The 14,224-nt window shown below is 33.2% G+C and overlaps 3 protein-coding genes across 3 annotated transcripts; all 3 read right to left on the reverse strand.

Annotated features, from left to right (window-relative positions):
• Positions 1-389: 389 nt before the first annotated feature.
• Positions 390-2,941, reverse strand: LOC105795259 (probable carboxylesterase 7). Its single transcript, XM_012624804.2, has 2 exons — positions 1,761-2,941; positions 390-654 (listed from the first exon to the last, which is right to left on the reverse strand). Exons 1-2 carry the CDS (start codon positions 2,710-2,712, stop codon positions 611-613), a joined length of 996 nt encoding a protein of 331 aa, XP_012480258.1. The 5' UTR covers positions 2,713-2,941; the 3' UTR covers positions 390-610.
• A 1,790-nt stretch (positions 2,942-4,731) lies between these two features.
• On the reverse strand, positions 4,732-5,905 carry LOC105795260 (probable carboxylesterase 12). The gene has a single exon (XM_012624806.2). The coding sequence runs from the start codon at positions 5,827-5,829 to the stop codon at positions 4,867-4,869; it is 963 nt and encodes a 320-aa protein (XP_012480260.1). The 5' UTR covers positions 5,830-5,905; the 3' UTR covers positions 4,732-4,866.
• A 5,233-nt stretch (positions 5,906-11,138) lies between these two features.
• LOC105795262 (probable carboxylesterase 12) lies at positions 11,139-13,161 on the reverse strand. The gene has a single exon (XM_012624807.2). It carries the CDS (start codon positions 13,054-13,056, stop codon positions 12,112-12,114), a length of 945 nt encoding a protein of 314 aa, XP_012480261.1. The 5' UTR covers positions 13,057-13,161; the 3' UTR covers positions 11,139-12,111.
• Between the last annotated feature and the right edge of the window lie 1,063 nt (positions 13,162-14,224).

Genomic DNA, 14,224 nt, shown 5'->3' on the forward strand with positions numbered 1-14,224 from the left:
GTTTTTTAAAAATATAAATGAAAAAAACTTTAAAATTTTGTCAATAATATTCTAAATTTATAAAACAAAGCTAATCTTGTCAAAATAAATTTAGAAATCCAAAACCAAAAATTAAAATGAAAAAAATCAAGAGCCGAACCAAATTATTATGGGTGATAAAAGAATTTCCGAAAAACTCGACCGAACCAAACCAATATCCCTCCTAGTTGCAAGCATTGAGGTTACAACCTCTTGTGATTATAAAGAATTTTAATTCACTAAAGCTATTTGACGAGCATAGCATAATTATATATCAATAATTTGGAAGTCGTCGGGGTTAATTACTCCCGTAATTCCTCCAATCTCAATCTCTTTCTTAAGATTTGGATAGCATAATTGGAGTACTCTAATTACACTCAATTCAATAAAATTTTATAATTATAATAATTATCCAAATATGTATAATTACATATAATTATATCTAAATTAATTTTAATTATTTTCAACTTATAAAGCATATTAAGCAACTTCTAGCTAAACCGTGGGAGGTGAAAATTCTACTTATGCTCAGAGAAGGTAACAAAGTTGCGGATAGCCTCGCTAAATTGACAGTTCATCGGCGACCTAGAACTTATAATTTTGATTGTCCGCCACTTGCTCTTCTTCGTTTTGTTACTGTAGATGTTAATTAATAGCCGAAAGGGTTCAAAAAATCAAGTTAGATTTAAGGAGAGCTCACATATAATTATTCAAAAATTAATAAATGATAAATTTAAGAGTAAAAGTATCATGGAGATCCTTGTACTAGGAGTGGAATTATATTTTGCCCCCTCTACTAAAAAATAGTTAAATTAGTCCCTATACATTAGATTAAAGAACAAATTAGTCATTCTGTTAAAAACTTTATCCATTTCTACTAGGTATGTCAATAGGGTGGGGCAGATATTGCTAAATCCACTACTGCTCACAATTGGCACGTTCAATTCCACCACCCGCCCCACTCCATTATGGATGTATAAATTTAAAAACCACTACCCCCTCCATAGATGTTGGATCCATCCATCATTGCCCCAACCCGTTTCGCTTGAATCTAATTTTTGCTATTTATCTTTAATATTTTCAAATTTTCAAAATCAAGTAAAATATTTAAATATAATTCTTTAAAAAACATATTTCAACATTAAATATATGATTTTTTTTCTATATTTTGTTATTACACTTTTACCCTTTTAATCGTTTATATATATATATACAAGGATACCATGATAATTTTATATAGTAGAGCGGGTCGGGCTGGGACAAGCAATTACTGTAACCGCTCCATACTCACTACCTAAAAGAAAAAATTCATTCTGCCCGCATCCACTTTTCAAACAAAAAAATGTGTTCCATTTAAAGTGGATCAACTCGGAATCCATCCTTAATTTCTACTATTAAAAATTGGTCATATATATCGATATCGACATGAGGTACACGTTTCATCAGGCATGCCAGTTTTTAAAAGTAGCAATGGATTAAATTTTTAACATAAATGACTAGTTTGTTCTTTTATCTAACATATAGAAACTAATATATTTATTTTTAAGTAAATGGGAAAATACAATTTAATTTCTAGTATAAGAGACTCTATAATACTCTTAAATCCAAATATTCAATGATAAATTTGAATAACTCGAGCTTAGAATATAATCATAACCCAAAATTTATCCTAAACCCTAAAATTATTCACACCCAAAATTAATCTTATCCAAATGAATTCAACCTTAAGTTTTAGGCCTTACCCTGGTTAATGAACTCTGCAACTTTTTTCAGCATAGCCACAGCATTTGGGCAGTTGGGTTTGTTTAAATGGAACACATGGTCTTCTCCTTGAGCCTCCATCATCTCCACTTCACCACCCCACTCACTGTTCTTCAACTTCTCGCAATAGTACCAGCCCCTGTGTCTCATTACATCCTTTTCTGCAACACAAACCAGTACCCTTTTACATCCCAAGAACCTCCCAAAGCTTTGATCATCAATGGGGTTTATCCATGGATCATCGGATCCGCTTGTTGTAGGATACGCCAATCGCCAAATCCCATCCATTTTTTCCCTTATAGCTGGTTTCTTAACCTCATCGCCAACCGGTTCTTTGCCCCAAAAAAATGGATGGTTTAAAATGATACCGACGAGATTCATACCGTCGAGCTTTTCGTTGGTGATTTTAACGGCGAGATGATGGGATATGTTGGCACCGGCGCTATCCCCTGAGAGATAAACATTTGCAAAGTCAACGTAGTGGTTCAACCACTGTTCAGGACCGGTTCCGATGTAATGGGAAGCGACCCATTTAAGGGCGGTCCATGAATCGTCGTACGCGGCGGGAAGTGGGTGCTCGGGGGATCTCCGGTAATTGACTGAAACAGCGACGATTTTAGCTTCGGCGACTAAGGCGTTTAAGTAATTGTGATACGTAGGAGAGAAGGCGCTTTCTATGCAGAAGCCTCCGCCGTGGAAGTACACGAGGAGAGGGAGTTTCTGGGCGGAGGTGACGACGGTTCCGGGAACGTAAATCCTTACGGATTGGGCGATTTCTTGGGAGTAAAGGACGTCTTTGGATTCAACGTTGGTTTTGGGGTCGAGGCCTGGAGGGACGTTTTCGGTACCTGAAAGCCTTTTGATGCGACCGTCCTTGTATAAGCGAAAAAAAGGAGCGCCGTCTATGAGTATCTCCGATGCGGCGGATTCCATGGCGGTGAAAAAGAAACAAAGAAGATACAAAAGGCAAAGCACAAAGATTACAAAGATGGTGGAATATATAATAAAAGGAAAAATGATGAACGTAGATTACAAAGATGGTGAATAGATTATGGTGCATTGTAATGAGCTAGCGGCACTGTGCATTGTAATGAGCTAGCGGCACTCTCTTAAGAACCAATGTTGCTTCAACCACAGTTAAGGTATTAATTTGGGGAGGAGTTTTAAATAGGTTAATTCGAGAATTGATATTGAAAATTTTAGTCGGGTAAGATTGTTTTATTATTTTTAATAATTTTTTAATTGGATTAGTCGAATCAATGAATTAGTGTTTGATCAATCATAGGTTAGATTTAGAATACATTGTTAAGAACTAGACTAGTCGGTTGGACCGAATGAATCATTCTTTTTTAAATTGAGATAATATAATTTTTGGCCCGTGAATTTAGCAATTAGATCTACTTTGTTATATAAACTTGATGCTTAGATTCATTTTGATCACTAAACTTAAAAATTATAAAAATTTGATAATGTGGTACTTAGAGTGTCACATATAGTGTTTTAATAATTGGACTAGTCTACTGGTTCATGATTTAATCGATTTGATTGGCTCAATTGCTAGATCAACAATAATTAAAAATTCATATATATTTTTTTTAAAAACTATTAAATTGGTTTGACATATTCAACTATTGGTTTTTGTCTTGATTTTTTATTGTTATCGGTTTCAAGCAATTTCTAATTTAATCAATTCAACTCTTTTGTTTGGACTAGTATATCGGTCAGTTCTCGACCCAATTGGTCCGACCATCCAATCCAGTTATGTTCCAAGAACACTGGTCACAATATCAAATTTTAACGAAATATTAATTCATGGGCCAAAATGGATTTAATTACCAAGTTCAGGTACCAAAATGAATAAAAAAATACATGTACCAAAATAGATCTAGTTGCCTAGTTCAAAGGGAAAAAAATCATATTACCCCTTTTTAGTTTTATAATTTTTTTTAAAAAAAATTATTCAATTGAATCGACCAAACCGATTCAACCTATCAAACCAAAAAATAATAATCTAACCGGTTTAACCATCAATTCACTTTTAAAGATTTTGAGCCTAATCATTGAGGCCATTGTCTTGTTTAAGAACTAACCTTAAATTATAACATTTTTATCATTTAAGTATTTAAATTTTTTTATCAAAAGTAGTACTTAAACTTACTTTTGCGTTAATAAAATTCTTAATGAAGAATTGTAATGGGTTAAATAGGATGAAGATCAATCAGATTAAAATTGATTGATATAACACGAAGAGACACAAAAAAATAGTTGATTTGTAAATTAATATAAACTTATTGACCTCGACTAGAAAAAATTAGTTGAATAAGATGTTATAGTTTTTAAAAATGCAATGTTTTAAATAAATTTTAATAAATTATTTAAAACATTGCATTTTTGCTCATCAATAATTTGTAATAAGACATGGATGGCATAGATGATAGTTTATATTTATTACAGAAAAAGATAAACGCAGGAGACAATGAGGAAAACATAAAACAAATGAATATGTTGAGATTAAAATATTTATCTTAAAATAAATGTCAATTTTAAAAGAAAATTTTGAAACATAGCAAGGGAATTGACTTTGGATAAAAGGACAAGCAGATAGATCACAATCAATTAAGAATTATTGATGTTAAAATATTGGTTATTTTTACGAATAAGTTTTAGCTCGATTGGTATGGATATTGTTATTAATGTAAGAAAACGTATGTTCGAGTATGTCAAAGACATTATCCTCTTATTTTAATTAATAATTCAACAGAGAAATAATTAAAATATCAAATATTAATAAAATTAGTGATTAAAATAATTTATTGTGAAAATAATTCAACCTACATATTATAAAAAGGATATCATCCGATCAACTCAAGTAATCCAAACTTAAAATAAAATAAACTCTAAACCATCCCAACCCAAAATAACTATAAGATCAAAATTAACAAAATTCAAAAATAATTCAAACCAAAAACAACTTTAAAAATTTAAAATCCAAATCCGAATCGAATTGCTGGGTATTGTTCATATTATCATCCAAAACACAATTCAACACTAAATTACTATCCCAATTATACTTTTTTACAGCTACTTTTAAGCCTTATCCTGGTTCATGAACTCTGCAACTTTTTTCAGCTTAGCCACAGCATTTGAGCAACAGGGTTTGCTTAAATGGAACACATGGTCTTCCCCTTCAGCCTCCACCACCTCCACTTCACCATCCCACCCACTGTTCTTCAACTTCTCGCAGTAGTACCAGCCCCTGTATTTCAGTATATCGTTTTCAGCAACACAAATCAGTACCCTTTTGCACCCTAAGAACCTCCCAAAGCTTTGATCATCAATGGGGTTGATCAATGGATCATCGGACCCACTTGTTGTAGGAGAGGCCAATCGCCAGATCCCTTCGATTTCCGCCCATACGGCTGGGTTCTTATCCTCATCGCCAACCGGTTCTTTGCCCCAAAAATATGGGTGGCTTAAAATCATACCGACGAGATTCATACCGTCGAGCTTCTCCTTGCTGGTTTTAATGGCGATGTGGTGTGCTATGTTGGCACCGGCGCTATCCCCCGAGAGATAAACGTTTTCGAAGTCGGCGTAGCGGTTCAACCACTGTTCGGGACCGTTTCCGTCGTAATGGGAAGCCACCCATTTAAGGGCAGTCCATGAATCGTCGTAAGCGGCAGGGATAGGGTGTTCGGGGGCTCTTCGGTAATCGACGGAAACGGCGACGATTTTAGCTTCGGAGACTAAGGCGTTTAAGTAATTGCGATACGTAGGAGAGAAGGCGGTTTCTATGCAGAAGCGTCCGCCGTGGAAGTAGACGAGGAGAGGGAGTTTCTGGGCGGAGGTGAAGACGGTTCCGGGGACGTAAATCCTAACGCATTGGGCGGTTTCTTGGGAGTAAACGACGTCTTTGGATTCGACGTTGGTTTTGGGATCGAGGCCTGGTGGAACAGTTTGAGTGCCTAAAAGCCTCTCGATGCGACCGTCCTGGTATACCCGAAGCATCGGAGCGAAGTCGATGCGGATTTCCGATGCGGTGGGTTCCATGGCGGTGAAAAAAGAAAGAAGATAAGGGAAGCAAGCACGAAGATGGAGCTTGTTACTTGCAGGATGATATAGTGGCTGATGGCTCTACTTGGATTACCATATAAGACAATATAAAAAGGTTTAATATACTACTTGGTACCTAAGTTTGGCTCTAATGTTTAATTTGGTACCTTATTTTTTTCTCAAGATCTCTTGAGTTTGGCTTCAATGTCTAATTTGATACTCAGACCAAACGGCATCATGTGGACCCATAAATGTTTGATACAATACTCTAATAAAAAATATGTACTTAATTGAGAAAAAAAAAGACACTAGCATCAAATTGAACATTTGAAGCCAAATTTAGGTGCTTAATTGGGACAAAAAGAAACTCAAGTGTCAAATTAAAAAAAATAAGTACCAATTTGAGCATTGAAACCACATTCAAGTGTTAAATTGAGATAAAAAAAATGTTAGATATCACATTGAACATTGAGATCAAACTTAGATATCAAATGTTATATTAATCATTAAAAAATATTAAAATATTACGATCCATTAATTAAATGTAATATTTTTTGAAAATTTAGAGTTGATTTGATTAAATTTTATTTATATTATTATTAGTTAATTATTAAATTTCATTAGATCAACCCTAAAACCCGAATTAAATATTAAAAGGTTAACATCATCACCAAAAGACATAATGACAAATTTAGCCTTTGACATTTACATCTTTTATCAAATTAACCTTTATTCTTTTTCAAGCTAAATTTGGTTCTCAACGTTTGAATATATACATATATTATCATTACAATATTGAAATTATTATACAATATATTTTGATAGCCAGGTCGAAAATTTTAAAAAAATAATATCAGTGCGAAGATTAAAGAAGAAAGCTGTTTAGAATTTGGTTCGTAGATTCGTTACGTTCAAATCTATTGCATGAAGAAAAAAAATTGAACTTTAAAAGAGAAAGAGAGTTTTCGATTAGTGCAGACAGTGTGAACAGAGAATGCCATACAACAAAATTTTTAATAGCCCAATGACTTAAAAATGAAAACTTTCGAAAAATTCAATAATCATTTTATAAATTTTTGAAGTTGAATAACATAAACGTAAATTTACTAATAGTTTAATAACATTAGGCATAATTCAATTTTAAAAAATTCCAAACTTTAGTTATTATATATGCAATTTGAAGAAAAAAATGAGGGAAAATATTTATGACCATCCTAGGTTGTTAGCAAGTGAGAGTTGTAATCTAAACCTAATTTTATGGGAAGATTAAAATTGAAGTTATAGTATGGTTTAATGAAATACATATAATAAATATTATATTTAACCTAATAAAATTATCACATTAAAAAATTAAAGCTGGTTAATTGATCAACCTAAAGTTGGTTCAATTATGTTAGTTTTTGAGCTTTAATTTGATCAGATTAATTTTTGTAGTTTATGGTCTATTAAATAGATTTAATAAATAAAAAAACCAATCGAAATGGCTGAAAAACCGAATGCTCACTCTCACCCTTTGATAGGGCACTCGTGGGCAACTATGCTACTATTTAGTGGTTCTGGGACGACGACACTTTGAAAAAATCTTTTAAAGGAGTCGAAAGTCCTTTCACAATATATATATTGTTCCAAGTAATTTTGGGTATATTTTTATGTTTTTTTTTAAATATTCGTGTTCAATACATGTATGCAACACCCAATGACGGAATGTAATTGGAGCTAGCCCTTAAAAATTGAGAAATTGTCATTGAGCCTTTCAAAAATTTTGAAAATTTTAAAAGTTCTCATTAAATCTCATGGTTTTTGGAATTGGATCGATGGTCGAACCAATCAAGTCATCTGTTCCTAGTTCAACCAATCTAGTTTCAATAAAATAAATTATTAAAAATTATAAACCCAGTTCAACTACCAGCTCAATGATTTTTTATCCTAATCTGTAAGTCAACTAGTTCTTTCCCTTGATCTAGATGGGTGTATTAACCGCTTCGATCTGATTTCAACAACCATGTTAATTCTCTCAAAAATTTTAATTAAATACCTAAATTGAAAAAAAAAATTACAACCTCGAATTTATTTTTTAAAAATTAATTTTAATGCCACATTCTGTGAACGACAACACCTACTATGTCTATATGCCAACATTGAGGACAAATGCAAAAGCAAATAAATTATGATTGATTAATGTGTCATCGTTCAAACGATTTACATTGTCTCTTATAAAAGTGAAATTCAATTTGAAACATGGCACTACACCTACCAATAATTAATTCCAACAAAAATATGTATTCAAATTATTCCATTAGTTGGATTTGGTTTTGAGTCAATTTAATTTCAATTTAATTAATTTAGATTTTAAAATTTCGGACTCGAGTAATTTTAAATTTAAATTATTTTAAGTTTGAAATTTAAGTTTTAAATTGAGCATTTCAAGTTTCTTATGTAAACAATTTCGAGTTCAGATAAATTTTAATATCAAATCATATTGAATTTAAATTTATATTAATCGGATCAATTTTTCTCAAGGTTACAACTAGCTTATCTTTCCCAAAATGTTTTCTCAAACTGTATTTATAGCATAAATTTTAAAATATCAAATCATATAAAATTGTATTTATAGCATAAATTTTAAAAATAATAAATTTAATTAAATTTTAAAAAATTAATAATTAAAATAAGTAAATTAAAATATGGGAAAGAAATGCATCACCATGAGAGCGAATATGATAATAATAGAAAAAAGTCAATTCAATCGATTTTTTAATTTACTTCAACCGATTTCGTGTGATTTTGCTCAAAATTTGATTCAAGTTTTTGTTCGTATTGATATATCAAACGATTCCCAATCCCACTAGTCCGATTCAACTTTAACAACCATGAAATTAATAGCTACAATTCTTTATTTATAGGATCAATTTTAGGTTGAGCTCTTGTATAATATTTGAGCGATTTTCAATTATTTCAATAGAAATCTTCAAAGTATTGTTCGCTTGAAATTGATAGACTTCTCAAGATATCTAATATTGTCTCTTGTTGAGGTTTTATCTCTCAACTCTGACAAGAGCCCAAATGCTTGAAGCTACTTAAAGAGACTATAAGTCCAATAAAGAGCATCTCATCACAATAGATCGTGCATGAGATCGCTTATCAAGGAAATGTGAGCATTTACACTTGATAAGATTTGAGTCAATGCTCTACTATATATACTGCACTAACAATCAACTATCATATCAATTATGGGCATATGGCACCCACTCTGTTGAACCCGTAGTCTCTTTAAACAACCTTCGACACTTAAGCTATTAACAATATCATCAAGAGATAAAACTGTTGACACCATTTTTTTGGATTAAAAACGGGGTCGACTTGGATTTTGAAAATAAAAACGGGAGTTGCCACCAATCCTTTTTGATGAGGTGTGATTGGGTCACCTCGTAAAAATGGTTGTTTTTAATAAACGGTTTAATTTTATTAAAACAACAAGTTTGGTCCACGAAATTCAGAAAACGGGTTCGGGAGTTAATTATGCACGAGGAAGGATTAGCACCCTCGATACGCCCAAAATTAGTACCTAGTTGATTACTTAATGTCTTAATGTCAAAAATTGAGGACTGGGAAAAATTAAAAATATGATCCTTGTATTAAATTTTTTTAAAAAAAAAAGAAGATATTCCACGTTAATCGAGAAAGAAAGCATCATATCCAGTAAGTTAGGACACAATGTCTCGAGTTCTCAACACGTAAAAATGCCAAAATTTTACTCATTTAAAAGACATTTTAGCCATATCGGGTTTAAAAATAAGATCACGACCAGTAAGTTAGGACGCGATTTTTTCTTAAAATCTCGAGATCGTTTGAAATTTGAGTTCGAAAAATTCGTGCATTTAGATTTATCGTGAAAATCGAAACCCAGTAATTTAGGGTACGATTTTCTCGAATCTAAACACGAAATGCCATTTTTAAAACAAATCTTGTTATATCGAGTAAAATAAAACACGAAATCGTAGTAAAGAATGTGAAAGCAAATTACATTTTGTTATGCATGGAAAAATCATAATGAATACGAAAGTATAAAAATGATATGAACAACGATAACAACATAAAATAGATAAAAAGTCAACCTTACAACATATAAACAATAAAATATAAAACGAATAAAAATTACAACATGCATTCAAAATAATAATGGAAATGAAATAAATAAAAGCAAATACAAAATAAAACAATAGTAATGAATAAAAATATAATATATATATATGTATGTTAGAATTATAAAGTATAAAAATATATGTATGTATATATAAGAATATGTAAGCATGTATATATACATAGATTATAAAATATAGACATGTATATAAAATGAGTATTTGTATTAAATAAGTTGAATATATATATATATATATATATATACACGTATACATATATAAACAATTATATAATAATAAAACATATATATCTAGAATTTACATAAGTAAATAAAAATAAAAATAACTATAATAATAGTAAAGATGATAATAGTAATAATAGATATAATAATAATAACTAAATAATAAAATTGCTAAAATATAGGCTAAATCGAAATAAAAACGAAAATATTGGGCGAAATCGAAATAAAAAAGGATTAGATTGTAATAAGCGCCAAAATAAGGGGGACCAAAATAGAAAATAAACCAAAGTCCCCAAAACGGGGCGCAGCAGAGGACTAATATAAAACAGAAATAAAACTTCGGGGCTAAATTGCAAAAATGCAGAAAACCGCCTCGAAAGAGCCACAAAATCGGAGGGACTTATTGCGGAAATACCCCATTTAAAGAAAATACGCGGATCCTCCCCTTGGTCGGGTCACCGCACGGGTTAAAGAGGGCCTAAACGGCGCCGTTCTATTTTTAATATAAAAAATAAAAGAACCCAAAACCATCAGATTTTCATTTTTTACAAAAAAAAAAAAAAAGAAAGGGAGGGAGAGAGAGATGCTCTCCCTGGCCACGCATCCGGCCTGGGCATCCGGCGAGCCTCCGCCGTAGCGCCACTATGTGTGGCGGCCGGAGGCTCAAAATCGGACCTTTTTTGGTTCCCTTTGTAGCCCACTGCTTCTAGGCCAGGAATATGGAGCCGAAACTCGTCAAAAAGGATACCAAAGACTCGAAAACGAGCCGACACCCTTCGACTTCTCCCCCTCCGGCGCGGCGCAGGAAGAAAGGTACTCCCTTTCCTTTTCTTTTTAAATGTTTCTTTGTTTGCTGGTGTAGGGAGAAAAATGAAAAATAAAAAACGAAAAAAAAAAAGCAAATCAGAAACAAGAGAATCGCAAATCACCTTCAAACTTTGTTTTTTTTTTATTTCTGAAAGTGTTTCTTTTACAAGATGATAAAACAAAAAAAAGTCCAACCCCCAAATATTACATATTGTTGGCTTTTATAGCCGAATCTATTGTTGCTGTTTTCTGCTTTTTGCTTCTTTGTTCCTTCTTTGTAGGTGACGGCGCAAGTGGCATGGGAGCGGTGACGGTGACTGACGTGCGCCGGTGGCAGTGGCTAAGGGTAGGGTGCGGCGCCAGAAGACCAAGAGTCAAAGCATGCGGCGCTAGAGGCGGCGCCTAGGGATTCAGACTGAAAACCCTAGGCAGATATTTTTTAGGGAAATTGGGCCTGGGCTAATGGACTTCGGGTTTGTATTGGGTCAGGAGGGTTTAGAATTGGATCATTTGGGTTCGGCTTGTTGGTGAGGTTTTGGGTAGATTTTAGATGGATTTATAATGGGCCGATCGGGTTTGGGCTGGTTGGGTTAGTGAGTAGTAGGCCTAGGGCTATTGGGTCAGCCTTGTAATTGGGCTTAAGTACGTTGGGCTGAAATGGGTTAGGTTAGGTCAAAATGGGCCTGTACAAAAACCTCAACTAAAAATAATCCCGAACATGTTAAGAATTTACCGACTCTAAGTAAACGACAACTCAAAAACTTATTTAAAAGGAGTCATGAAAATATCTTTCAACCTACATATTATAAAAAAGGATATCAACTCACTCAAGTAATCCAAACTTAAAATAAAATAAACTCTAAACAATCCCAACCCAAAATAACTATAAAATCAAAATTGGCAAAATTCAAAAATAATTCAAACCAAAAACAACTTTAAAAATTTGAAATACAAACCCGAATCGAATTGCTGGGTATTGTTCATATTATCATCCAAAACACAATTCAACACTAAAAATCAATGGTTCATAGAACACTAAATTACTATCCCAATTATACTTTTTTACAGCTACTTTTAAGCCTTACCCTGGTTCATGACTCTGCAACTTTTTTCAGCTTATCCACAGCATTTGAGCAACAGGAATTGCGTAAATGGAACACATGGTCTTCTCCTTCAGCCTCCATCACCTCCACTTCACCATCCCACCCACTGTTCTTCAACTTCTCGCAGTAGTACCAGCCCCTGTATTTCAGTATATCGTTTTCAGCAACACAAATCAGTACCCTTTTGCACACTAAGAACCTCCCAAAGCTTTGATCATCAATGGGGTTGATCAATGGATCATCGGACCCACTCGTTGTAGGAGAGGCCAATCGCCAGACCCCTTCGAATTTTGCCCTTACGGCTGGGTTCTTAACCTCATCGCCAACCGGTTCTTTGCCCCAAAAATATGGGTGGCTTAAAATCATACCGACGAGATTCATACCGTCGAGCTTCTCCTTGCTGGTTTTAATGGCTATGTGGTGTGCTATGTTGGCACCAGCGCTATCCCCCGAGAGATAAACGTTTTCGAAGTCGGCGTAGCGGTTCAACCACTGTTCGGGACCGTTTCCGTCGTAATGGGAAGCGACCCATTTAAGGGCAGTCCATGAATCGTCGTAAGCGGCAGGGATAGGGTGTTCGGGGGCTCTTCGGTAATCGACGGAAACGGCGACGATTTTAGATTCGGAAACTAAGGCGTTTAAGTAATTGTGATACGTAGGAGAGAAGGCGGTTTCTATGCAGAAGCGTCCGCCGTGGAAGTAGACGAGGAGAGGGAGTTTCTGGGTGGAGGTGACGACGGTGCCGGGGACGTAAATCCTAACGCATTGGCCGGTTTCTTGGCAGTAAACGACGTCTTTGGATTCAACGTTGGTTTTGGGATCGAGGCCTGGTGGAACAGTTTGAGTGCCTAAAAGCCTCTCGATGCGACCGTCCTGGTATACCCGAATCAACGGAGGGATGTCGATGCGGATTTCCGATGCGGTGGGTTCCATGGCGGTGAAAAAAGAAAGAAGATAAGGGAAGCAAGCACGAAGATGAGGCTTGTTACTTGCAGGATAATATAGTGGTTAATGGCTCTACTTGGATTACCATATAAAGACATTATAAAAAGGTTTAATATACTACTTGGTACCTAAATTTTGCTCTAATGTTTAATTTGGTACCTTGTTTTTTTCTCAAGACCTCTTGAGTTTGGCTTCAATGTCTAATTTGATACTCAGACCAAACGGCATCATGTGGACCCATAAATATTTGATACAATACTCTAATAAAAAATATTTACTTAATTGAGAAAAAAAAAAAGACACTAGCATCAAATTGAACATTTGAAGCCAAATTTAGGTGCTTAATTGGGACAAAAAGAAACTCAAGTGTCAAATTAAAAAAAATAAGTATCAATTTGAACATTGAAACCAAATTCAAGTGTTAAATTGAGATAAAAAATTAGATCTCACATTGAACATTGAGATCAAACTTAGATATCAAATGTTATATTAACCTTTTAGAAAAAGCTTAGAATATTACAATACATTAATTAAATGTAATATGATTTTTTTCAAAATTTAGAGTTGATTTGATTAAAATTTATTTATATTATTATTAGTTAATTATTAATTTTCACCGGATCAACCCTAAAACCCGAATTAAATATTAAAGGTTAACATCATTATGAAAAGACATAATGACAAATTTAGCCTTTGACGTTTACATCTTTTATCAATTTAACCTTTATTCTTTTTTCAAGCTAAATTTGGTTCTCAACGTTTTTAAAAAATGTTGAACTTGATTATCAAACTTTCAATAATAGTCAAATTGTTGTTCTTTTAATAGAAATACTGATTAAAACATTAAATTTGTTGACGGTGACATTAAATACAAATAGTATTGCCAGCGTAAAGCTAATGTGGACTGTCACATAAGTTCTCACACCAACACAGTTAAAAAATAATAATATTTTAACCAATATTTCTATTGAAAAAATAAGTTAATTCTTTTTAAAGGACAATATCCAAATTTAGTTAAAAAAGAATAATGACCAAAATTATAAAAAGAAAAAAGTGAGCGTTAGAGAGATAAATTTATCATTATATCGTACTAAAATGTATAGGTTTTACCAAATTCAGATGCCATATTGAAACAAAACCCGTAAAAATCACATTA

The sequence above is a fragment of the Gossypium raimondii genome, chromosome 3 (genome assembly GCF_025698545.1).
Source record: "Gossypium raimondii isolate GPD5lz chromosome 3, ASM2569854v1, whole genome shotgun sequence".
Lineage (NCBI taxonomy): Eukaryota > Viridiplantae > Streptophyta > Magnoliopsida > Malvales > Malvaceae > Gossypium > Gossypium raimondii.